Below are 23,375 nucleotides of genomic sequence, written 5' to 3'. Positions count from 1 at the left end.
GCCGATGGCGTGGGCCGCAAGGCCTGGCCTGGCCCCGGTAGAATTATTGATCCGCGGCAGGGAAAGTGATGTCGTCGTATGTCGTCTTGATGACACGCATGCGTAGTCAGCAGGCGCATCACGCTTGCCTAGTCAGCAGACATCTTTCGGTCCAGGACCTTGCTTGGAACTACATCCTTCCGTCTTTCACTCATCACATGGCTTCATTATCAGCCATCATGGGATACGGCAACATCCGGGTCGCGGGACTGGAAACATGCGCGCAAGATGCTGTCAAAATCCATGCTTTGAAGCATGGTTTGCGAGCCGTTACTCATCATAATAGGTAATAGAGATTCGTGCCGAACGGCCTCCGTCTCTGTATGCCTTGTTCTCAGACAAACATCCTGAGCAGTGACACGTCTGCTACCACATCATACCCCGGCCAGCCGCGATGTCATGCGAGCGGTACTCCGAGTACGTCTGCCGCTCTTTCTCTCGACACATCCATCTCCAGAAGCCATCCCAGGCCGACAATCGTGTCAATGAGCGCCTTGTTGGCAACTTCCAGCCCTCGCATCATTGGCCAATGCGCGTGTGGGCATCCCGGATACAGATCTAGCTTGGTCTGCACACCAGCAGTCCGCAACATTTCATCATAAATGAGACCCTCATCTCTCAGCAGGTCCATCCCGTCTACTTGAAAATACGTCCTACAGGCCATGTCAGAACGCGTGATGCCCTGTGAGGAAATGGAGGACTTGCCTTGGCTGTTCAGAAATATCCGTCTTTGAAAGGGCAGCAGATTTGAGTTCCGATGTACTGTCCCATCTGAATCAAGGGCTTGATGTCAGCGTGTTTCTTGAACTTCGCCAGTTCGAAAGTTTGACATACTCGACAGCATCACGCATTACATCCGTAACTGCGCGAGAAAGCATGGGTGTATTGGCATTCTGTTGGTGCGAGATCAAGAAATTTCTGTACTCCACAGGGCAACTATTGATGTCCATGACAGATGGTACAGCGAGCCACTGCCCTATCAAGAACGGCAACAGGATCAGCCCAGGTTCCAACATCGAGACGGTAAGCTCTTCAACGTACCTGTCAGCTCATGAGCCAGTTTATCCACTTGGAATTGTCGAGACAGTGCTGCCGTGATGGCGGCACCCGCAGAGACACCGCCCAGTATGAAGCCTTTGGTAGGATCCGCTGCAAGCACATCTGTGGTCGCGTTTTCTGCTATCCACTTCACGCTGTCCCAAGCATCAAGCTGCTGGGTCGGGAATTTGGCCTCCGGTGCCACGCGATAGCTGATGTTTACCACAGTGGCGCCAAATAGTTGAACTGAGATTCTCGCTGTCTCTGTCAACTGGTCGTGGTCCCCTGCGACGAATCCGCCGCCGAAGCATAACACTACAAGAGGCCCGGGAGGACCGCATCTAGGCTTGAAAACTTTTAGGGTGCTCGAGGTTCCATCCCTCATTTCTATGTTGTGATAGAATTCCAGCATGTCCGGTGGCGCTGGACCTAGCCTGGCAAGCGACATCTCCGTATTGCTGCGAAGAAAGGCACGATACACATGGACGTCAAACTTTCTTTGTGGTTGTGGATATCTCTGATAGAACTGCAACAACCAATTAGCCGGCAGATCGAGGTCACGTTAACATCCGTGCGGGTTCCATCTGAAAACAACAGCGACTCCTCTTTCGAAGATCAACATACCTCTGCGACTTGTGGATGCATTTGCGCCGTCTTGTTCAGCTCTTCGATAGTCAGCAACATGTTGAAGTCCGATTTCGTTATTGGTAGTTTTGGCAGATATATCAAGCAGTCTATCAACATGGAATCAAAAGAGCGCACTCTAATGTACTTGAGTTGTCCTCACCATCGGCATCTCTGCTCACACCTACAAGTTTGTCTCCAAGGTAATGTAACGACCATCAAGGATGCTCTTTGCAAACTCCCTTTTGGGAAGACGCATCATGCTGTAGCAAGGCATACGAACCATACGAAGCGGCTTTGCGATTTCCGCATTGGGAAGTCGTCAAGTGATTGGCCCGCAGCAGCCCGCGCCGCTAAGGAACCGCATTTTGAGAAGAGCACAACAGTGCCGATTCACATCAAGCAGGCGACTATGACAGCCAGTCCAGAACCGTCTTCTTCTCCGGAAACAAATCACAAATCTACAATCCTCATTTCCAACGACTCGCTTCGAAGCGCTTGGGTGACAACCCTGGTGGCCAACATGCAGAAGCATCGGACTTCACGCTCCTGCTTCCTGCTTCTAAGTAATACATGATGACGCTCCTGCAGATCATTCTTATCAAGGCATACCCGGGGTACTGAATATGAGGAGTTTGAGAGAGTGTTCAAGACTGATGAATTTCAAGATCACTAGTTTCAGCCATCAGACCAGCCACGAGACCGGTCAAGCAATCGACCGAGTATCTCTCTGCCGGTCGGTACTCAGCATTGCCCGCGTCCATCACAAGCCCGCAGCCAAAATAGGTCGCATTGCATCAAGAACCAGCCCAGAAGTTGGCGTAATGATCCTTGTCTTGTACATGATCACCACGGCATGAACAAGCCCGTCATTCCCTGTCATCACCTCCGCTACTGTCTTCGTGCAGTCTGGTTTGTTGTCCAAGGAGACAAGCACACCGCCTATCATGATCGCGCTAGTTAACATGACGTTGCTCTCGTGGTCGTGGAGGTAGTGTGACATGAAACACTGGTCTTGAGAGGCGCTTCACAGAATCTCCGAGCGGAAGCGGTCTGGAAGTTTGACAACAGACATATTGGCATCAATGTAGAGTTGGGTCGGGTTCCAGGCATATGGGGAGCACATTGCCCAAAGTTTTTGTCCTTGGATCGTAGTGCCCACTCTCATTGAATGAGAGCTCTATCCTGGTCTGCTGGGGCGTGCTCTTGACAACAGTGCCTGGCTCTCCCGGCTCAACTGCCGCCGCGACCTGTCCACTCTCCATTTGGAGATGCAGCATCACGCCCTTACTACGTCGCTGCGTAGCATGTTGCACGGCATCGTCGAAAAGCGCTACTAACGGCCTCTGCGTGCTGCAAACTTCTCCCATCAGGTGGTAGCTGATACTTTGCACGCCTGAGTCCAGATATCCCATGTGCCGGAGAATATCATGCTCCACTGTTTCAACACTGGGCCAGTCATTTAAATCGAGCGCGTAGATGAGCGGGTTTCCCAGTGAGTTCCGGGACACGTATTCTGTGTCTGGGCAGCGTTTGAATACGCAAGTTCGCTGCGCTCGGTGAAGTTCGGGTGCCATGACAAACTCCCTTTTGAGCGAGGTGCTGGTTTGTGGCGTACTGATGTGTGTCCTGCTGATGTCTGTCGCAAGTAGTGAGGCGAGTTGCTTTGTGGGTAGTGTCAAGTAGTTGCTGCGGCAATTGAGTTCACGGTCTCAAAATGGATGCCTCGCTTCACATGGACAGTTTAGTTCATCCATATAATCATGCGCACCTATCTCGGTCGAGCTCATTCTACGAATCAAAAGTGAGTGAAACCATCAGCCATGCCAGACATGCGAAGGAAAAGAGCTCGTATGCCAAGAGTCACATGCAGAAATGCCTCGCAGTCGATCTCGCGGCAGGAGAATGCGGTCCTTGCTTCCAACCTTGGCCACTGCGATGAAAGTATACCCATGGTATCCATCGCTCTGCCGCAAAGAAGAACTCTTAGCAAGACTTGAGATATACACATGATGAAGGATACAGTTGTAGGTGACTTTGTAGCTGGCGGGCTCTTCGCGTTACGTACTACAGCTTGTCAGCCTAAAATAACGAGGGTGACGAAGATGCAGCTTCCTCTCTACTCTCATCAAGTCTTGCTCCATCCCGGTCTGAYAAACCAAGTCGACTGTGCCATGCTCGTCCAAAATATTTCATCATCGTGACCACCCAACCACACCTCTGCCCAACTTGCTCGCCACCCACAAGAGGCTGCTCCTCGACGTGTTCTGTCGTTTCCTGGGCTGGGTATCGCTCCAGCACCTCGATCAGGAGTTCCGTAGCAGGCCGCGTATACTGCGATGAGAAGTAAACCTCATGCATCTTGCAAACTTTGCTCGTTGGGCGAGTCTTGTAGCATGGTGGTGGTATTGATTCGGCAATCGCATCGGATTTGGGTTCGGGATCAGGGTCTCCGCGAGGATAAAGGGCAAGCTCGCGACGAACTGCTGCTGAAGATGACTCTTCCTGCGGATCCATCGTAGAAGCGAGGAAATGGGCGATTCCAGCGATGTTGCGAGATGAATGCTAGTCAACGATGGAACCAATGGATGTCTTTGGGCTTATGGTCCGTAAGATCAAGCTGTCGCAAGAAACGCTTCTGGCTAAGACAACGAGTATTGCCTTCGACAACCGCGAACTTGTGCTGACCAGAAGGGGCGAGGAGCGGAGTTCCGACGAACGCTGTTTCCAGCAGATGTGTATTCTCAAGCTCCAGCAGGAAAGTGGCGCTAATATTGTTGAAGCTACTTCCGCGTGCTCAAGACATCAATTGCGCCTGTCACGTTCCCCGTCAATGCCAACTGATAGCGTGGTTGCATCGTGTGATCTAGGCGCCCTCGAATTCTTGCTTCATCACGCATGACTGCAGCTGGTATCCTCGCCCTCGTAAAGGCGCCCGGAGCATGTCCACATCAACTGACCAACATGATTTATATCCCATGGACATCGTCCATAAGTTCCATACAAGATTTGAAACTTCGTGGTCCCAAGAAACGGTCTTGAAGGCTGCGGTTTATTCCATGCCCGTGGTCGTTGGTGCAATGCTACTTCGGTCCGGGTTTCCATGGGGAGTGCAAAAACGGATCGCTGATAAATCCGACAAGCATTTGGAGAATGCAGAAATGCCATCGCCGAGACAGAATCCAGCGGCCCGGAAAATATGGTTGGGACTCAAAACTCGGCGATGACCACTTCGCTCCCATCCTTCAAGGCACCCTCTTCACCCGACCAATAATCTCTCCCAGCATATCAACCATCTTCTCACGCTCAGTCTCCTTCTTCGCCCGCTGTTCCTCAATCTCCCGCATCTCGACCTCAAGCTCCCGCATCCTCCGCTCTTGATCAGCCTCGCTCGAACCAATACCCGGTAGCTGGTTCACAATAATCTCGATTTGTTGCTCCTGCAGAACCACATCCTGTGCCATTTCGCGCAGAGCAGCATTGAAGACCCGTTGCTCCTCGGGAGTGGGCGCGCCTGCTTCGTGACTGCCAGTCTGACCCTCGCCTTGCTGTGCGTCGCCGTTCGCGGTGCCGTTTTCCTGCCCGGAGGGGTGTGGGGCTTGTGAGGGTTGGCCGGGGATTTCACCGTAGGGGTGACGGGTATGTACGTAGTTCAGCGATGCAAACATTAGGGTGTTGAGCTGCCGGGGCGGTTAGTGTGGGCAAATGACATGTGTACGGTTGCGGAGAGCACGCACAACATCGATGCAGTCTTGCAGCTGGGTGAGGCGGTCGGCCATGACTGCGTTGTGTGGATGTATGTATATGTCCAGGTTTGATCGTTCTTCAGCGGTAGTCGTTCTCGGTGGAGAGGACCTTGATGCCGCACCGTCACCGTCACATGCTTGTGTGGAGTGAATGTTGAATGTTTGGATGACCTGAGCATGAAGTCAACTGGAGAAGTGCGGCCAATTTCCGCGCTTGACATTTTTCAGCCAATGCTGTAGATGTAGGTAGTCTACCAGCCTAACAACACATGAATACAGGAACAAAGAGCTGTGAAACGCTGATAAAAAGAGATTGTGCGTGGCGCAATCTTTGATACAATCCCCAGCTATGGAACACATGTCCCAAATATCTATCTTTTCCTTCGTTTCCCGCCTCCAGCACCCCCTGCGGCCCCCTCCTCTCCCCAGCCTTTCCTCTTCCTGCCCTCCTTCTTCCAGAACTCGTCGCGCTCCTTCTTCTCCCTCTCACTCCTCTTCTCCAAATTCTCGGCAACCTTTGCTCTGTACGGCTGTCTTCTCTCCTCCTGCTTGGCTCTCCTCTTCTCAACCTTCTCCTTCCTCAGCGCTCCAATCTGCTGCATCAGTCTCCTGGCGACCTTCTCCTCTCCACCGACCACGACTGCGCGCTTCACTACATAGCCCTCCTTCTTCACAGGCGCCATGCGTGTAATCTGGCTCTTGAAAGGAAGATCAGCCTGTAGCTTCCTCGGCACCCGTAGAGGGTTAAAGTGCCGCTCCTGGCGCTCGATAGGTCGGTAAGCAGAGTTCTTGTCCTTGGGCGTGGGAATGTTCTGAGCTGCACGAACGACTCCTGTGAGCCTCATGCCCTCCCAGCTGTTGTCCGCGCCGTCATTGTCCTCCTTCTTTCGATCAAGGAGTTCGGTGACGGGATTGTAGAATCTGTGGGGTCGGATAGGGTACCACGCTCGCAAGAAGACGATGTCAGACATCAGTACCTTGTCTTCAAAAGTCGCACGAAAGCAGCCCTCGGGTTTCGATAGAGCTTTCTTGATCTGTCCCCTCACACCACTGACGGTCTTGATGCTCGCACCTTCAAACTTGGCGATCTCAAGTGCGGAGCCGAACATGTCTTTGATGAAGGCTGTGTTCTTGAAGATCTTGTATGGGTGTCCCGTGAGTTTGAGTTTCTTGACTATCTCCACGCTTTCGTCCACGTTTAGCACAACGCCAGTAGCGGCGATACGGAATCCCGGGTTCTTGTTGCTGAAGCTTTGAACACAACAGAATCCTGTATTGGGCGCCGCCAAAGGTCCATAAAATGTTCCGAAACAATGCATGTGCTCTGGGGTGTATTTGAGCATACGATTCCGGATTCGGGAGTCCGATATCGAATATACGGGAGTTGTTTGGAACCTCCGCCAGCCTAGAGAGAAGATCAAGGGGTCGTTGGTCTTGAGAATCTTCTTATGCCAGCGATGGCGCTTGATGCGCACTTGGACAAAGCCCATGCGCTCCTCCGTAGGTTGGAGACCACCGATAAGAAGTGGGTACCGGGCGTCGAAATTGGCCGTGAACTCATATGGAACGGAGGTCAATATGAGTCGCGCGTAGGTGCCTGCACGGTAACCTTCTGCTCGCACACGCGAGGCCTCGTCTAGAGCTTCAAACTCTTTTCGATTGATTTCTTGTTGCTTTGCGAGGAGCGCTTTCTGGGAGTCGTACCATTCGTCTTCGCCGTACTCCTTCTCGGCTGCTTGACCGTCAGCGTCCCGATTCGTGTTCTTCGGATTGAGGAAGCCTTCGCGGTCTTCTTCTTCGAAGCGCTGTTTGAGTTCTTCTTTCTTGCGAGCGTTCTTCTCGCGCTCTGATTCGATGGTTGCCTCTCCTTCATCCTCGTTCTCCTCGGCCTCGAGATCCTCAAAGTCACCATCGCCCTCGGACTCATCATCGTCCAGACCTTCAAACTCATCATCACCTGATCCGGTGTCTTCGGCGTTGGCTCCTGATCCTCGAGTGTTGGCGAAGCGTTTGCGAAGGTCCTGCATATTTTCCTCGTCGGTCCACTTCTGTTGTAACTCCTCGTAGTCGTATGTGGGGATTAGGCGATCCTCCTCTAGTTCATCGACATTAGGAACTCTTCGCTTGAAGAATTCTTCCTCGTCCTCTCCATCTTGCTCAGCTTCTTCGTCATCCTCGCCTCGCCACTTCTTCACGATCTCGGCTGTTGACAACATCTCATCATACATCATTTTGGCCAGTTCCGCAATCCGGTAAGGCTGTTGCTTTCCATGCAACGCTAGAGCCCGTTCTGCAAGATTGCTCTTCCAGCGGGAATCACCGTCTTCGTCTTCGTCTTCCTCCTCGTCTTCCTCCTCGTCTTCCAAWTCGGAATCGTCTTCCAGTTCCTGATCAGACACAGAGGACAGAGACCCGAGATCGCTATCTGAGTCGGCGAATTCCACGTCCCCCTCAACTTCTTTATCCTTTTCCTTGCCCTTTCGGGACTTCGACAGCTTCTCCGGCTCCTGCTGCAAAGCTTCCAAATCTGCCTCATCATCCGTATCGCCACTGACAAAGCCTTCGTCCTCTTCTTCCCCTTCATCATCATCATCCCTTACAATTGCTGTCGGCTTTCGGGCACTTCTCCTTCCAGTATCCTCGGCATCACCGTCGTCCAGCTGCTTCAGACGTTCACCTCGGTTGAAGAGCGATATACCTTGGTCATCCTCTCCTAGCAACCTTCGCTCGTCCTGTAGCCCCACAACCATTTGCTCGCCGAGACCGCGCTCCTCCCTCTCCTCATCATCCTCGTCATCCCGATCGAAGGTGTTGCTCTTGATGTCGATGTAGACCGCATCTTTGTCTACCAGGACGCCACCCACATCGCTCATGGGTGCATAAATGAGCTTCTGCTTCTCGCCTAGTCTCCGCCTCTTCTTCGAGCCCTCCGCCTTCTCCTGATTTTGCAAGAACTGAGGCGTTGGGCACGGATCTGGTAGAGATTCCACCCTATCCACCGTCAAATCACCAATGCCAGGAATGTGTACCCGAGCGTCGTTGGAGGGGAAATTGGTGCCGCGGAGATATCCATACAACGCTACAGTACGGTCGCACTTGGGATCAGCCTCAATCTCAGTCGGCGGGGTAATGTCCAGCATGCGATCAGCCAGAGCGTAGGGATGGGAATTACGCCAGACCAGTGGGCGCGGGTTCTTCATGACACTCAAGAAGCGCGACAAGTTTAGAACCTCGCGATCAGGATATCGGCCGTTGATCACACCCGACAGGTAGAAGAGCTTCGCACCCTGGTACAACTCGGACCAAAAGCGATGCTTGAGGCGTTTCTTCTGTGCCTTGAGCGTATCCTGCTTGCGGAATAGATCAAGATGGGTGAGAATGCCGAAGACATTGCCAGGCATACCGGTACTGGACAATACGTTTAGGAACTCCATGGTCTCCATCTCGAACCCATAATTTCCGTCGATCATCAGCAGCACAATATCCACAACTTTGGCCATGTCGATTGCAGAAGCCAGACTGTCGCTAGGGCCTTCGATAAAGGTCAACCGACGCTTCTTGCTGGTAACGATGGTAATGGGACCTGCGGGTTGTGTCACGGCCGTCTTGGTATATCGGCGAATCAAGCTCTTGATCAACGTCGTCTTTCCCACGCCGGGCGGTCCCACAACTCCGACGACCAAGGGAGGTGCCTCCTCTGGCAATCGATCGACCAAGGGAACGTGAAGTCGCTTCTCTTTGACATCGTGCGAGCGGGCGGCCTGCTTGGCGAGTCGGCCGGGAGCGGCGAATGCGAATGCTTTTGGGTTGGGTTGTGATGTATCGTGCTTCTTCTTCTCTTTTGTGGCGCGATGCACCTTGTGCGCCTGTTCATCACCCGCCATGTTGGGTGGCGTATAGTCGGGACGTAAAGGCAGTCTCGATTCTTCGCCAAAAAATTATTGGAAGTCAAAGCTCGACAGATGCTGCTAGCGAAACTCTATCTTATCTTATCTCATCTGATCTGATCCTGAGCCCTCGGGTTAGAAACTAGAAGTTAAGCCGAAGATGACGTGCAATCCATCGTGGGATAGCACGTTACCAGCAAGACGACAAAACCGGCTTCTCCATTTTCTCAGCTCGCTGCCTAAACATCAAACTGTCTTCCTCACTTATCCGCAGACAATTCATCACAAGAACCGCAAATATGGTCAAGATCAACGTACATCTCCTCTGTTCCAATGCCATGTCGTATCGCAAGCTGACACCAGCCCTCCAGGTTACCCTCAAGAAGGACGCCGATGCTGCTCAGCTCGACCAGGCCAAGAAGCAGGTGACTGAGCAGGGTGGCAAGGTCACTGATGAGTACACCCTCATCAAGGCATTCACGTAGGTAAATCCAAGATCAATCTGGAATCGTTGAAACTGATGGGGGAGGAACAGTGCCGAGTTCCCCGACGATCAAGTACACACCCTTGCGTCCAACGATCACATTACCGTTGAGAAGGACCAGGAGGTTAAAACGCAGTAGATGTGTTCAGCCAGCATGAGATAATGAGGTACGGTTCGTAGACGAGCTTGGAATGTATACCATACCATATATGAAGATGACTGTGTTGTCCCCAAGATGTTGATTMGCATGCAACKGACATGCTGTTGGAATTCTTACCGTGTCTCGCGCTCGACTCGTAGGTTTCACCACTCGAAACAAGGCTGTGGAAGCTAACAAGTAGAGATCTTTGTGAGGAACTTGTACAAGTAGCAGTATCAACAGACATCCAACGTCTTGATTCATGTAATTCGAAGACTGCGAGCAATACGATGGATGGGCTTCTCAGTCGTTGGGTAGCAATCCTGCCCCACTATTGTCACATGCGAGTCGTGCACGGACTGTTTTATGCGTCACCTTCTAGCCCAAACGAGAAACAACTAGTAGCTTCCACTGTGAACTTGACATTTGCCAGTGCCAGCTCGAGTCTTCCACCCTGGTACGGCGTGGCTATATCAACCTACTCTGCTTCCTTCCCTTCTACAAACAACTGAACATCTGAATCTGCATACGGTCTCCACGAGCAAACGAAATAACGACTACGAACCCCCACTTGTCGACAAACAAACCTCACCGCAACCGCATTCACAACCGCATTCACCACCGCAATCATGGCGGCCAACATGAGTTTCACAGACAAGGCCACCCAGGCCTTGGCCGATGCACAAGAGATAGCGACACAACATGCACACTCGCAGCTGCTGCCCATACACCTGGCTGTAGCACTCATCGATCCGCTTCCCGATCAGTCCAAAGACCAGCAGAACAACTCAGCACACGCATCACACGCTGCCGGCTCGGCTTCACTCTTCCGCCAAGTCGTCGAGCGTGCACATGGTGATCCACAAACACTCGAGAGATCGCTCAACCGCCTTCTTGTTCGAACTCCCTCGCAGGACCCGCCGCCAGAGCAGGGCCCTAGCGTGTCCCCTGCCTTCTCCAAGATCTTGCGAGCTGCAAATGATCTCTCCAAGACACAAAAAGACTCCTACATCGCCGTGGACCACCTCATACAATGCCTCGTGCAAGACAGCACCGTTCAAAAATGTCTTGCCGAAGCGAACGTACCCAACCCAAAGGTCATTGACACGGCAGTTCAAGCGATACGCGGAACGAAGAGAGTCGACAGCAAGACCGCCGACGCAGAGCAAGAGAATGAGAACTTGAAGAAGTTCACAATCGACATGACGGCAATGGCCAGAGAGGGTAAGATTGAYCCTGTCATTGGACGAGAGGAGGAAATTAGAAGAGTTGTGCGAATCCTGTCAAGACGCACGAAGAACAACCCAGTCTTGATAGGTGAACCTGGTGTCGGAAAGACCACCGTTGTCGAGGGTCTTGCACGCCGAATCGTCGATGCAGATGTCCCACAATCACTGGCCGCCTGCAAGCTTCTCTCCCTCGACGTCGGAGCTCTCGTTGCTGGCTCAAAGTACAGGGGAGAATTTGAAGAGCGCATGAAGGGAGTCCTCAAAGAGATCGAAGACAGCAAGGAGATGATTGTCCTCTTCGTCGACGAGATCCATCTCTTGATGGGTGCTGGTAGCTCAGGTGAGGGCGGCATGGATGCAGCCAACCTGCTCAAGCCCATGCTCGCCCGCGGCCAGTTGCACTGTATCGGTGCGACTACACTTGCTGAGTATCGCAAATATATCGAGAAGGATCAGGCCTTTGAGCGGCGATTCCAGCAGGTCCTCGTCAAGGAGCCCTCAGTCATTGAGACGATATCAATTCTGCGTGGGCTGAAGGAGAAGTACGAAGTTCACCACGGTGTGACCATCCTCGACGGGGCCATTGTTGCAGCTGCGACCCTTGCTGCACGATACTTGACTCAGCGACGACTACCCGACTCGGCCGTTGACCTTGTCGATGAGGCCGCAGCCGCGGTTAGAGTGGAACGCGAGTCACAGCCTGAAGTTCTCGACAATATGGAGCGTAAATTGCGCCAGCTTGAAATTGAGATTCACGCTTTGGATCGCGAAAAGGACGACGCATCTCAGTCGCGGCTGAGAGAGGCGCGTGCTGAGAAAGCCAACATCGAGGAGGAGTTGAAGCCTCTCCGAGAGAGTTACGAAAGCGAAAAAGCACGGTCGCGGGAGATTCAGGATCAAAAGATCAAACTCGACCAGCTGAGGAACAAGCAGGAGGAAGCAGAGCGGACAAGAGATCTTCAGACTGCTTCCGACCTCAAGTACTACGCCATTCCAGACGTTGAGCTGAGAATCAAAGAGCTTGAACAGCAAAAGCTGGTCGCCGAGCGCGAACAGGCTGTTCGATCAGGCGACAACGAACAGACTCTAGTCACCGACGCTGTCGGTCCGGACCAAATTAACGAGATTGTTGGCCGCTGGACTGGCATTCCTGTGACTAGACTCAAGACGACCGAGAAAGACAAGCTGTTGCAAATGGAGAAGGTTCTCGGTGCTCAGGTGGTTGGTCAGAAAGAAGCTGTCACATCGGTGGCAAATGCGATCCGCCTGCAGCGTTCAGGTCTCGCCAATCCCGGCCAGCCACCATCGTTCCTATTCTGTGGTCCTTCAGGAACGGGAAAGACACTTCTCACCAAAGCACTGGCCGAATTCCTCTTTGACGATCCCAAGTCGTTGATTCGTTTCGACATGTCTGAGTACCAGGAACGACATTCGCTCTCGCGTATGATTGGAGCACCACCAGGCTACGTTGGCCACGATGCAGGCGGTCAGCTCACGGAAGCGCTGCGGAGACGACCCTTCAGCATCCTACTGTTTGATGAGGTTGAAAAGGCTGCCAAGGAAGTCCTTACCGTCCTCCTCCAGCTCATGGACGACGGCCGCATCACTGATGGACAAGGTCGTATCATCGACGCCAAGAATTGCATCGTCGTCATGACCTCCAACCTGGGCGCCGAGTACCTCTCAAGACCAAATGCGGCTGACGGTCGCATTGACCCCACAACTCGCGAGCTCGTCATGACTTYGCTCAGGAACTACTTCCTGCCCGAGTTCCTCAACCGTATTTCGAGCATCGTCGTCTTCAACCGACTTAGCAAGAAGGAAATCCGCAAGATCGTCGATGTCCGGCTCGATGAGATCCAGAAGCGTCTCAATGGTAATGGCCGCAATGTCAGTATCACCCTCACAAATGAGGTCAAAGACTACCTGGGATCGGCAGGTTACTCACCTGCTTACGGTGCTCGTCCTCTGGCGCGTCTCATCGAGAAGGAAGTGCTCAACCGCTTGGCGGTTCTGATCCTTCGTGGATCGGTACGGGATGGAGAATCTGCGCGGGTGGTGCTGGAGGATGGACACATCGTCGTGCTCCCGAACCACTCAGATTCTGACGATGACGATATATCCATGTACGATTCCGAGGACGCCGTCGAGGAATTGAATGGAGGCATGGATGATGATGACTTGTACGAGTAAAATTTCTATGATGTGATGAGAATGGAGCGTTCAAGCGGGCAAACATGGTATTAAGCGGGAAATAGTTGATCCTGAGGCATTCTATAGATGTTAGGGCAGATTAAATAATCGAATCATCCTCAGTAGTAAAATCTTTCGATGCTCGTGTTTGGTGAAGTACCTAAGATCTCGAGGCGGAAATTTCAAGTCTATATATCGGCATTCATATAGTATGCCTAGCTGTTTGCCGGGGGACATCTCATATCCATCGAGACTCTATCAAAACGCCAGGTATGTGCTACACTCGCTACATCGCTGAACCGCTCGCTCAAATTGTGACGGCATAAAAACATAATAAAAATCGTTTCATCAAACGATGCTCGTATTAAGAAACCCCAATTCGCTGAAAATGGCATCCGCCATTGGGCTTTCACGCTCCTCTGAAAATAGAGTTGGAGTTGGAAGTTCCGCATCGAACACGGTGGGCATAGGCATGTGGTCGTGTGCCGAACGTGTAGTTGGGGAGATATTGGAGTGGCCCTTTGTCAGGGAGTGCGAACTCTCCACGGCCTGTGGGAGGGCGTAGTTCATGAATGAGGGTGGGCCCCGCCTGGGCGATTGCGCGGTCTCTGGGCGAGAGTTTCCAGTGTGATGTCGACTTCGCAGTGAGCGTATGCGATTCGCGAATCCTGTTAGTGCTCCGCCGCTGCGAGATGCGGGGCGTGCGTCTCTCTTGATCGAAGTCCGGGGGGATAGGTGTGGTGGAGACTCCTCCCCCGCCGAGCTGGCAGTGTCTAGTGAAAAGCTTGGTGATTCCAACTCCAACCCCAAGAGGTTGCTGTCAGGGCTTGGGCCTCCATGTTGATACTGGTTTGTGGGAAGTGAGTCCAGTGCTTTTGACATTGGAGACAGTTGTGGACTTCCTCTGCTGGTATTTCTGACTTCTGAATTTGGTAGAGAGTAGACTCTAGGACGGTACTGTTCCGGATCCTCATTGAGCCTTGTTCCGGGCCGCGATTCATTATAAAATTGAATGTTTTGAACAGAGGTGGGACCAACGCTCAGCGCTGAGAGGTTCCTCGTGAGATCTGGAATCATAGTTGTGGCCATGAGGTGTGCATTATCGCCTGAAACTGGCTCCATTTTTGGCATAATTGTTTCGGGTATTGAATCCTCAACCAGCTCAGGAATCCTATGAAGATTCGGTGTAGTTGCATTAAAGGAAGGAAGATCTGGCGGACGTTCACCCTGTTCCTGACTTTTAGGTACAGGAGCTGAGCACGAGACTTCTTGCGAATAGACCGAACTGTCGCGAGAAACGCCATTACGTGAGTCCTGCCGATCTGCAGAATCATGGCACTCTAATTCTGGGGTTGATGGCCGAGAAACTGCTTCCTCCAGAATGCTCAAGGGCTGGTTCTCAAGTCTGCCTTGGAGAGTGCCGTCGGAGAGAGATCTAGCATGGATCTTAGATGCGGGCGGCGGTTCCAGCATCGCGTACTTTGTGGCTGGATCAAGAGTCTGTAATTGCTGCCAATTACTTAAGCTCCCCTCAATGTCCGAAGAACTGCAGCATCTTTGGGGCAGCTCCTCAAGCTCAATGGGGACTTCAAGAATGTTGACCACCTGGCCTGGTATCAACGGACATGAGAGCGTACGCGGATGTCGGTCGTCGTAGGTGTCATCGTAGGAATTCAGTCGATAGTAATACCAGTATGTAGCACCTTGTCGAAGGCCTTTTACCAGATTAGTGCATGCGACAATGGCTAAGATGTGTTTCCGTATTGCACGTACCGCCACTTCGTGGTTTTGTCCATTGGATGTCGTCACCATCAAAGGTGATGTTCTCGAATCTGAAAATTCCCGACCAGATACCACGGCGTCGGTCATTGTGCATGCGATAGGGCTGGGCGAAGTTGTCCCAGCTGCCCAGCAGTTCCACTGTTCGGGCCTCTGCGGGTGCTCGAAAGAGGAAAGTAACCAGCGTCGTAGGATCCATGATCAGATGCGCCCAGAAGGCAGGGCTATGATTTCATGCTGGGCTGGAAGGAGGGGAATGGTATGCGCAAGAAGAATATCTCACAGAATGATCTTGCTCGCTTGGAGGCGGGCAAACCGATGATCATCAGCCCGGACACGCCAGAGATGCACGCCAACTTTTCCCAGCTCCAAGCCTTCAACGGCGCGCGAACCAAGAATCTCGCGCCGGTCGCAGATCCGGAGGTCGTTATCAAGAGCTCTCTGTGGAAAAGCCCCGAGCTCTCACGCATACCCAGTAATCGTGAAACCCTTTCGATTGGTGCTCATTCATCATCGGAATCGCTGAAGTTATCGATGTTACACAGACTTCGGGACGATCTCATGTCGCCACGAAGGGAATGGAATCTCTCGGCGCGTGCGAGGACAGCCAGTGGCCGAGCCACAGCATTGGGGTTCCAGGAAAAGTACAGGGGTTGGGTCCACGATCAGGTTAAAGCTTGGCCGAAGGTACCGGCATCGTGAGGATCATAGGAGAAACATCCACATGTAGCCGCCGTTGAGATGAACCCTTCCCAATCCAGCACAGCAGGCCTTTGCGGCAGTTTCCTGAATCATTGCCGTCATCCGTCACCCGCATTTGACACGTCGATGGTGCATGTTCTCGTTGCGGGCTGGCATTCTCGCCGTGGTACCCCAAGGTGAGCGCCTGGAATCCGTTGTAGCGGCAACGTCCGACAKTCGTACCGCACAGAGTTTCTCCACGTCTCACCGAACCATAGTCGCGTGGGCGCCACTGTCCCTCGAAATGTACCATGGCTGGACCATCGCCAGCAGGCGGAAATCGAGGGGGTGAAGCAATCTCGGTATGCGGGAGGCCCGCGTGGGTCGTTTAAGCAGGGCAGTTGTGAAAGTCTAACCAAAAGGTAAATCCTTTGAGCTCTCCCGACTGGTTCATCCCGACACGTGTGAGCTTCCGAGATACCTACCTACAGGCTACAGTACGGCGCTCCGCAGTCGCATAGCTGCGTCTACCTCTGCTCGCCTTTACACATGTATACCCTCGCAAGACGTGAGGCGTGGCTGCCTTCATAGTCGTTGAACGGCTGGAGTCTAGCATTGGCTGATAAACGCTGTCACTGTCGAGCAAAAGCGACTCGAGATGCTCAACAATTAGCTGCATGCTTATCCTAGAGGCATGCATATGCGTGATGCAACGGTTTGTTGGATCTCATCATCACAGTGCAGGGTGTGTGCCATGGTCCATGACAGCACGTCACTAATAAGCGGTGAATGTCGGATGATCGACGTATCGCCATGCTTGTCAACGTTCATGATGGCTTTGTTATATCATCGGCTTATTAGATTACTGATTATGGAGATCGCACTATCAAATCTTTAAGACGTGATGYGCTCTCGGTCTGGTTGCAAGGCTATTGCCCTCGCAGGCGGCTTGAACGAAACATCGACCACGCACGATAGATCTGCTCGATCTCACAGGTTGGACTGATACTTCTCACCAGTCACCTCCTCGATCTTCTTGATCGATGCGAGATACCCTTCATGCTGCTCTAGCATCTTGATGTAAGCCCTCAACTCACTGCAAAATGCCCGTGTTAGTATCGATAACTTGGAAGCACGATATGGAGCAATAGTGCTTACGGGTTCTTTCCAGCTGGGATCTTCTCCTGCCCGCGGATCAGAGGGAACGACTGGTGACCATAATCAGTTCTGTACATAAACAGTGGTGAGTGCCATCATACCATGAGAATGTCAGCTGCGGTGAGGTCCTTTCCGCAGAGAAACTTGCCTCCACCTGGAGACGATGCAATTTGGCTGTTGAGGAAGGCGAAGTGCGTGGCGTAATTTTCGTTCAAAAACATCGAATCAACGCGTCCAGCAATCGTTTTCGTGATGGGCTTGATGAAGAATGGCACAGGGGCATTGCGGATTTCTGTATCCGGTGTTTAGTCCATGTTGATAACCAGGGATATGGTACTTACGATCAATGAACAGACCGATCAAGAGGAGAGTCATGAGCGAGCCCTCGGCATAATGCATGTAAAAGCGGTAGCGAAGCCACTCCTCCGTCTCGCCGCCAACCACGCCTTCCTTTCCCTCCTGGTATCGTTTTGGAATTAGATGCTGAGCGAAGTGTTCGCTGAGGTACTCTGTCAGAGTGCCGGACTCCGCGATCACAAGAGGCTCCTTCAAGGCAGGGGCCTCGACAGAGATGACTGGAGACTACGACATATGAGCTTTCGGGCGTGAAGGTGGTGAATGATGACTGAACGTACCTTTCCAAGTGGATGGACCTTCTTCAACTCGGGTGGAGCAAGCACTGAAAGCGAAGGGTAGAAGGGTTAGCGATGTCTTGGATAGCAATATGGTACAAGGCCTGGGTAGCTCGATAGACATCTTCGAACCAGCCTATATGTCTTCTGCCCCTCGATTTGCTTACTGTTGACTCGTTTGTAGACATCAATCTTGTAGTCGATGCCCTTGCATTCGTTGAGAAGCCATACAACCCTCTGCGACCTCGACTGGTCCAACCAGTGAAGTGTAATCTTGGGCTTCGCGATCTGAGTATCCGCCATATTTTCTCGATTGCTTGTTCAAGGTGTCCRGAAAATTTCTCACGAGGAAGAGAAACAACCTTCAAGGTGAGATCTTCTATCAGCCCAGTCCAACCGAGGCCTTTCCTCCGTGGACTAGCCCATAGGGTAGACATGGGCATGTGAAAGCCGCAAGCAACACCTTGCGTCCGTAGGACAACTATACGAGAACGACATGGTGATAATTGGCCGTTGACAAATCTTTCCCTATCATAAACTGCCAGGGAGTGCGATATGTGCGTGATGACTGGATGTTGCACGTCCAATGTTTCACGGCACGGAACACTTGACAGCACATCCCACGACTTTTTCACTGTGGTCACGATCGATAACTAACGTCAGTTCCGACAACCGCATTGAAGCACTGAAAACATATCACACAGCAGTCAGATATGAGGCCCACATTCCGCCAGATGGCTGGCCACAACAGTGAGATATTGCGCTGAATTTGGGACTTGGAATTGAGGACTAATACGGCATGGCAGGCGTCCACATGGACCCGGCGCTGGTCAAATATGCCAGTGAGTAGACCCGAGACACCACCCGGTAGCGACCTGTACTCGATTACGACCTGTTCAAAGAGAGGTGGAAACCGAGAGGAGGAGAGCAGAGAGCGCGGGATGTGAGGGTGGACTCCGAGGAGGACGCTGACGGGTGACAGACATGTTCGTGAAGCGTCACGAGTACTTCAAATGGACACCGCGGACTGCATGGCTGAGTGTCGTCTATGTCATTGCCGTGCCATCTGCGTTCCTCTACATGGCTTTCAAGACTGAGGTCAGTTGCTGCATATAAGGGGACAATGTGGATGGAGTATCACTGACAGGACTCGCAGGGCAAATGGGATCYCCGTGGAAAGCTGAGAGGAGACACCATTGCTGAGTTTTAGGCATGTTTGGAGATACCAGTAGGCGTTTACGAGGGCAAGGAATGGGGCAAGAGTGTAAATACTAGTCGGGTATTACAGATTTGTCTTTGGTTGATATGACTTTCAGAGATGGATTGATCCGGCTCAGAACACCATGAGCTTACGGGCAGGACTACATGCAACCATTCACAAAGAATCCATGCGAGTCAACTTTCCCTCCTATGGCTCTCCATCCTGAACGCCGCGCTAATGACTTTCCCCGGCCGGAGTCCCTATCTCATATTGCTTACATAGTTGCACCACATCGGTCACATTGGACTTTTCTCTAGAGTTCCTTCTTCCTCTCAGCGCGACCTTTCTGTCTTGGAAGGCCCAACTTTTTCCTGTCCCGACGGTCGCCCTCTGCGAGCCATTTACTCGCTTTAATCAGCTGAATGACATTGACGTATTGCTTGAAAAGCATGATCGGGGCGCTGGCGAGTGTGAGCACCCATGGCACTGCGGAGTCCATCTTGTTGGCGCGGGCGAGCTCCATGGCAGCCGCACTGAACGGGCTGGAGAATAGCAGAGACGGTACGGGCTCCAACGGCGTTGTTGGGGTGGTCTCGCTGGGCCATTTCAATGCCGGGGTTACAATCGGCGAGCTGAAGCAGAGTAGGTAAAGCGCGATGAAGAAAAGCTCATTAGCAGCGCAAGCGACGAAAAGGACGGMCTGAGGATTGAGGTCAGCTTGCAAGCCGCAACAGAGCATTGGAATGGACATACCTTGTTGGTGTAGTACAGGTTCATGATCCAGCTCCTCTTCGCATCCACATTCTTGTGGCTCTGGGTCTGGCCTCCCATGACAAGGGTAGCGTACCTGTGGAAGTCAGCATTTGCCCGAGACACAGACATGAGGGGCTAGGGGATGYGCCCTATGCCTCCCAACTTCGATTCTCTCACATGTGCATATAATGACTCGCAAGATCAAGGGAAATTAGGCCCTGAAAGATGATGCTGTATGCCGGCTTTGCAGTCGCGAGGAACACGAGCAGGCACGTAGTAGTGCACCGATCTGTGACCATGTCCAATACAGCCCCAAATCGTGTACTCTGCTCGAATTTACGTGCCGCGATCCCATCGAGCGCATCCAGCAGGCAAGAAATGGAGTATAGGAAGCTGCAGCGGCGGGGATGCAGCGGCATGAAATACAGCGAGGCGAGGCAAAGGACAATTCGAAAGTATCCTACATGATAGCATAGTGAGCATAAACCAGACGACTGCTGCAACGGATGAGAGGTGCTCACCAATGAGATTTGGGTAAAACAGGAAGATGTTCTCGTTGGTCTGGTCATCTTCTGCATCTTCCACCACGCTTTGTGCCGGTGCTCGAGGCTTGCCGTTCATCGGTCTGGCGTTCGCGAGACTTCCAGCCGCGCGCGCGAGTTCCCTCTCGTCTACAACGTCTTGAACCATGCTGACAGCTGTTCTCCTTCGGATGCGCCCGGGATCGGTGTGCTGCTGCCTGTCTATGTTGCGAGGAGCCGACGATACCACTCGATGGAATGTTGAAGTAGATTGGTGGATTAAATGGAATATTAAATGCGAACTGCGGYCGCCCGAGTGCAAACGCTTGACCAGCGCACACGTTCGTCGAGCTCTGGGATCGCGGAGCAGGCCTGGCTGGAGGTAAGATTATCCTTATCGCGATCCGCAGGATTTTCGGATGACGTGGTCTGCTGTAACGCCGAGGCCAACAGTTTTTGGAGTAAGAGGAGGAAAGGAGTGTGTTGAATGAAGCCCGCGACGCGTTTGACAGACTGCGGGTGTGATGGTCGTCGAGAGGAGAAATATTTTGAATCCAGCGACCTGGAAGATCAGAGTTGAAAGTCAACAGGGGTTTTGCGGACCCACGCACGTCCCCGCCCCGATCATCTCCCGGCTATCCGAAGAACGTGGCCACGGGCGATCTGTGGGCGGCGATATGCCAACGACGCTTGAAAGCTGACGAAGCAGCCATTACGCAGCTGCAATTTGAGTATCGGATTGCAAGGTCCCTTGCACATGCTGTAGAAATATTGGTATCGCAACACTAACACGTACATTCACCCCAACATGTTCTAAAGCTGTAACTAGCTTTCTTTCTGTTCTCCTCCTCCAGACCTGGAAGAGCAACGTGTCCCTGACGTACCGATAAACGCCTCTCGTACATGCGTCAAGACATAATCAAACCCATGAACTCCGGTGCCTCCTTCACGAGAGCACGCAAACGCCCTGTACAAGTAATCCCCACTCATCGCTCATGCTTCGCGTGTCGAAAAAACCGCCCAGGAGCATTCACCTCCTGATGGGCGGCACTTGGTCATCGCCTCGTACGATCAAAGTTTTTAGCACCCACGTGAACTCTTCCGCTCTCGACAGTCTGCGCCCGCCTGGGCTTCCCGAAGGAGGAGCTCCCTTCGCCGCCTCCTGCATTCATGCTCACTCGTTTTCCATTGCTGTCGTCGAATGATGTTCGCTTAAAATTCGAACCACTCGTGTCATCCTCATCGCTATCATCATCTGCTAGATCTTTCAAAGCGTTGGCTTCTAGATCGTATGCATTCGTTTGATCGGCAGGATCACGATGACTCCAACTTGTACTCCTCCGGTTCATGTCCCCGCTACGACGTGACTGCATCGAGAAGCGGGTTTGAAGACCGGCGAGTCCGTCTGTGGGGATTCCATCCACTTCTTGATATGCTCCGCGATAGTCGGACGGCTTGGCCCCCATGTTGCGGCCGTCAGGATCTTCTCGGGAGAGATTGAGTAGGTACACTCCAGTAAAAATCGTGAGGAAACCGCAGAGAAGAGAAATGGTATTGATAGGATCGGTGGTGTTGAAAYCTCTGAAGAGAATGAACGAGGCGACCAGGGTGAAGGTAGTGAATGTCACATAGTAGAGTGGGTTTACACTGGAAAARTAGATCATCAGCTCGCGATTCTTCAAGCCAGTGTGGAGATGGCTTACATGTTGGTGTTGAATTGGCTCAAAGCCTTGTTGAAGTAATTCATCTGCGTGAGAATGCAGACAACGACGACAATGGCAAAGACATAGGTCGATGGGTGCGAGAATTGATTGTTGCCACTCAACGTGAGCTTCAGCGCAATACCAAAGCCCTTGATTGCCATGATGGAGATGGATCCGACCGTCGAGCAGATACTGATGTAGATCATCGGGTTCTTCTTGCCATATACTGGCGCAATCTTGTATATCATGACCAGCGCGAAGATTGTCACAATCGCGACGTACGTGAGGAAGCCTGGAAAGCTACTGTTAGCTGGTCGTGTATCCTCTCCGCATGTCCCTCATATCCCACTTACCTAGCTTCAAAGCATGATCCAGCAGCTCATCGATATTCTTTAGGTCCTCGTCCGGCGGCGCATGTAGCACGATTACGACACTCCCTATCAGACATATCGCACATCCCACCCGTCCCAGCACGCCCAACTTTTCCCCCAGGAAATAACTTCCCAGCACCGCTCCAATCAGCACGCTCAGTGCGCCCAGTGGTGTCACCAAAATGGCAGGGGCGAAGGCGTATGCGGAGAAATTACAGATCTCGCCAATGACCATGGTCACGATACCCGCCCACCAGATGGGATTCCGCAGATAGGCGAAGCCATCGCCCTCGAATCCGTGACGCTCGGCGGCGGCATTCAGACCCTTCTTTGTGATGACGAAGGATGCGCCAATGCCGATTGTGCTGGTGACGGCCAGCGACAGGCCGATGTATTTATCCTCTATCATCGCGAGGGCTCCCGGTGTTCGCTATCGTTTGGGGGGTATGGAGGATTCTTTGCGCACAGTGCTGTCGCGGCTACTGCGCAGACATGTTCCAGCCGCGGTCGCAGAGCCGGTCGCAATTCGTGGTAGTCGCAGTGGCGAGGGTTATGGTAGATCACACGAGGGAATCTCGCGCGTAGAAATGGGTTGGAGGTTGGATCGAGTCGAGGAACGGCCGGGTAAGGGAYATTCTTTTCCACGTCCAAGGGTCGGCTCTTTCGTGTTGAAGTCGTGTCCTCCACGCAGGGTCCACAAGACGGCGTCGTTTGATTCGCGACCCAGATTCTCTCCGTCAGGTACCAGTATGATTGAAAGTAAGCACGGCGATCATGGATATAGTATGGAGCTCTCGAGGATTGCTCTGCTTGCTTTGGGTTGTTACGGACTGAGTCGTGACTTCGTTGTTGGCGCCTCCACTCCACTGTTCCGTAACAGGCCAGGCCCTCTTTGGCCCTCCTCGGCTCGCGCTCATGCCTTTGAACCAGCCCTAATCGGGCCCAAAAATAACTCGGGAATTGCGCAAACGCGTGGAGGTGGTACTACCATACTACCATAGAGCCATAGAGATTGCTGTACCAAGGCGGTCTACCTATGGTTGCCAATCCCACAACCCTGACAGTTACTCCCTTGAAAAATGCCCTTCCAACGCGTATACCTGTCGGGATCGCGTTGATTTGCGTATATATACGAACGAAACAAGTCGACGATAGGTAATCGCAACAGCAAACTTGAAGCGTGTAAGCAGTCGTAGA

General features: G+C 52.4%; 12 protein-coding genes; 3 read left to right on the top strand and 9 right to left on the bottom strand.

The window, feature by feature from the left end:
* Nucleotides 1–436: 436 nt before the first annotated feature.
* RCC_05770 (related to arylacetamide deacetylase) lies at nt 437–1,761 on the bottom strand (the record flags this gene model as incomplete). XM_023771036.1 has 4 exons in its annotated part: nt 437–692; nt 874–1,015; nt 1,081–1,603; nt 1,702–1,761. 4 exons carry the CDS (start codon nt 1,759–1,761, stop codon nt 437–439), a joined length of 981 nt encoding a protein of 326 aa, XP_023626804.1.
* A 1,022-nt stretch (nt 1,762–2,783) lies between these two features.
* RCC_05769 (uncharacterized protein) lies at nt 2,784–3,278 on the bottom strand (the record flags this gene model as incomplete). Its single annotated transcript, XM_023771035.1, has 1 exon — nt 2,784–3,278. One exon carries the CDS (start codon nt 3,276–3,278, stop codon nt 2,784–2,786), a length of 495 nt encoding a protein of 164 aa, XP_023626803.1.
* Nucleotides 3,279–3,783: 505 nt separating this feature from the next.
* Nucleotides 3,784–4,218, bottom strand: RCC_05768 (uncharacterized protein; the record flags this gene model as incomplete). Its single annotated transcript, XM_023771034.1, has 1 exon — nt 3,784–4,218. The coding sequence occupies one exon, from the start codon at nt 4,216–4,218 to the stop codon at nt 3,784–3,786; it is 435 nt and encodes a 144-aa protein (XP_023626802.1).
* Nucleotides 4,219–4,946: 728 nt separating this feature from the next.
* RCC_05767 (related to RNA polymerase II holoenzyme/mediator subunit) lies at nt 4,947–5,480 on the bottom strand (the record flags this gene model as incomplete). XM_023771033.1 has 2 exons in its annotated part: nt 4,947–5,381; nt 5,439–5,480. 2 exons carry the CDS (start codon nt 5,478–5,480, stop codon nt 4,947–4,949), a joined length of 477 nt encoding a protein of 158 aa, XP_023626801.1.
* Nucleotides 5,481–5,818: 338 nt separating this feature from the next.
* RCC_05766 (probable ribosome biogenesis protein (Bms1)) lies at nt 5,819–9,331 on the bottom strand (the record flags this gene model as incomplete). Its single annotated transcript, XM_023771032.1, has 1 exon — nt 5,819–9,331. One exon carries the CDS (start codon nt 9,329–9,331, stop codon nt 5,819–5,821), a length of 3,513 nt encoding a protein of 1,170 aa, XP_023626800.1.
* Nucleotides 9,332–9,633: 302 nt separating this feature from the next.
* Nucleotides 9,634–9,957, top strand: RCC_05765 (uncharacterized protein; the record flags this gene model as incomplete). XM_023771031.1 has 3 exons in its annotated part: nt 9,634–9,648; nt 9,706–9,815; nt 9,870–9,957. 3 exons carry the CDS (start codon nt 9,634–9,636, stop codon nt 9,955–9,957), a joined length of 213 nt encoding a protein of 70 aa, XP_023626799.1.
* A 629-nt stretch (nt 9,958–10,586) lies between these two features.
* Nucleotides 10,587–13,379, top strand: RCC_05764 (probable chaperone HSP104 and related ATP-dependent Clp proteases; the record flags this gene model as incomplete). Its single annotated transcript, XM_023771030.1, has 1 exon — nt 10,587–13,379. The coding sequence occupies one exon, from the start codon at nt 10,587–10,589 to the stop codon at nt 13,377–13,379; it is 2,793 nt and encodes a 930-aa protein (XP_023626798.1).
* A 348-nt stretch (nt 13,380–13,727) lies between these two features.
* On the bottom strand, nt 13,728–15,357 carry RCC_05763 (uncharacterized protein; the record flags this gene model as incomplete). XM_023771029.1 has 2 exons in its annotated part: nt 13,728–15,094; nt 15,153–15,357. The coding sequence occupies 2 exons, from the start codon at nt 15,355–15,357 to the stop codon at nt 13,728–13,730; spliced, it is 1,572 nt and encodes a 523-aa protein (XP_023626797.1).
* A 1,472-nt stretch (nt 15,358–16,829) lies between these two features.
* On the bottom strand, nt 16,830–17,932 carry RCC_05762 (related to glutathione S-transferase; the record flags this gene model as incomplete). XM_023771028.1 has 6 exons in its annotated part: nt 16,830–16,935; nt 16,998–17,047; nt 17,099–17,289; nt 17,339–17,579; nt 17,633–17,676; nt 17,797–17,932. 6 exons carry the CDS (start codon nt 17,930–17,932, stop codon nt 16,830–16,832), a joined length of 768 nt encoding a protein of 255 aa, XP_023626796.1.
* A 410-nt stretch (nt 17,933–18,342) lies between these two features.
* Nucleotides 18,343–18,839, top strand: RCC_05761 (uncharacterized protein; the record flags this gene model as incomplete). XM_023771027.1 has 4 exons in its annotated part: nt 18,343–18,379; nt 18,436–18,471; nt 18,612–18,727; nt 18,786–18,839. 4 exons carry the CDS (start codon nt 18,343–18,345, stop codon nt 18,837–18,839), a joined length of 243 nt encoding a protein of 80 aa, XP_023626795.1.
* A 304-nt stretch (nt 18,840–19,143) lies between these two features.
* RCC_05760 (related to CDP diacylglycerol-inositol 3-phosphatidyltransferase) lies at nt 19,144–20,273 on the bottom strand (the record flags this gene model as incomplete). XM_023771026.1 has 4 exons in its annotated part: nt 19,144–19,497; nt 19,584–19,677; nt 19,761–20,043; nt 20,105–20,273. 4 exons carry the CDS (start codon nt 20,271–20,273, stop codon nt 19,144–19,146), a joined length of 900 nt encoding a protein of 299 aa, XP_023626794.1.
* An 886-nt stretch (nt 20,274–21,159) lies between these two features.
* On the bottom strand, nt 21,160–22,587 carry RCC_05759 (probable DUF803 domain membrane protein; the record flags this gene model as incomplete). XM_023771025.1 has 3 exons in its annotated part: nt 21,160–21,751; nt 21,808–22,099; nt 22,161–22,587. The coding sequence occupies 3 exons, from the start codon at nt 22,585–22,587 to the stop codon at nt 21,160–21,162; spliced, it is 1,311 nt and encodes a 436-aa protein (XP_023626793.1).
* Between the last annotated feature and the right edge of the window lie 788 nt (nt 22,588–23,375).

The sequence above is a fragment of the Ramularia collo-cygni genome (genome assembly GCF_900074925.1).
Source record: "Ramularia collo-cygni strain URUG2 genome assembly, contig: RCC_scaffold08, whole genome shotgun sequence".
Classification (NCBI taxonomy): Eukaryota; Fungi; Ascomycota; class Dothideomycetes; order Mycosphaerellales; family Mycosphaerellaceae; genus Ramularia; species Ramularia collo-cygni.
Note: the sequence above shows the minus strand (reverse complement) of the source record. Positions and strands in the feature narration are given on the sequence as shown.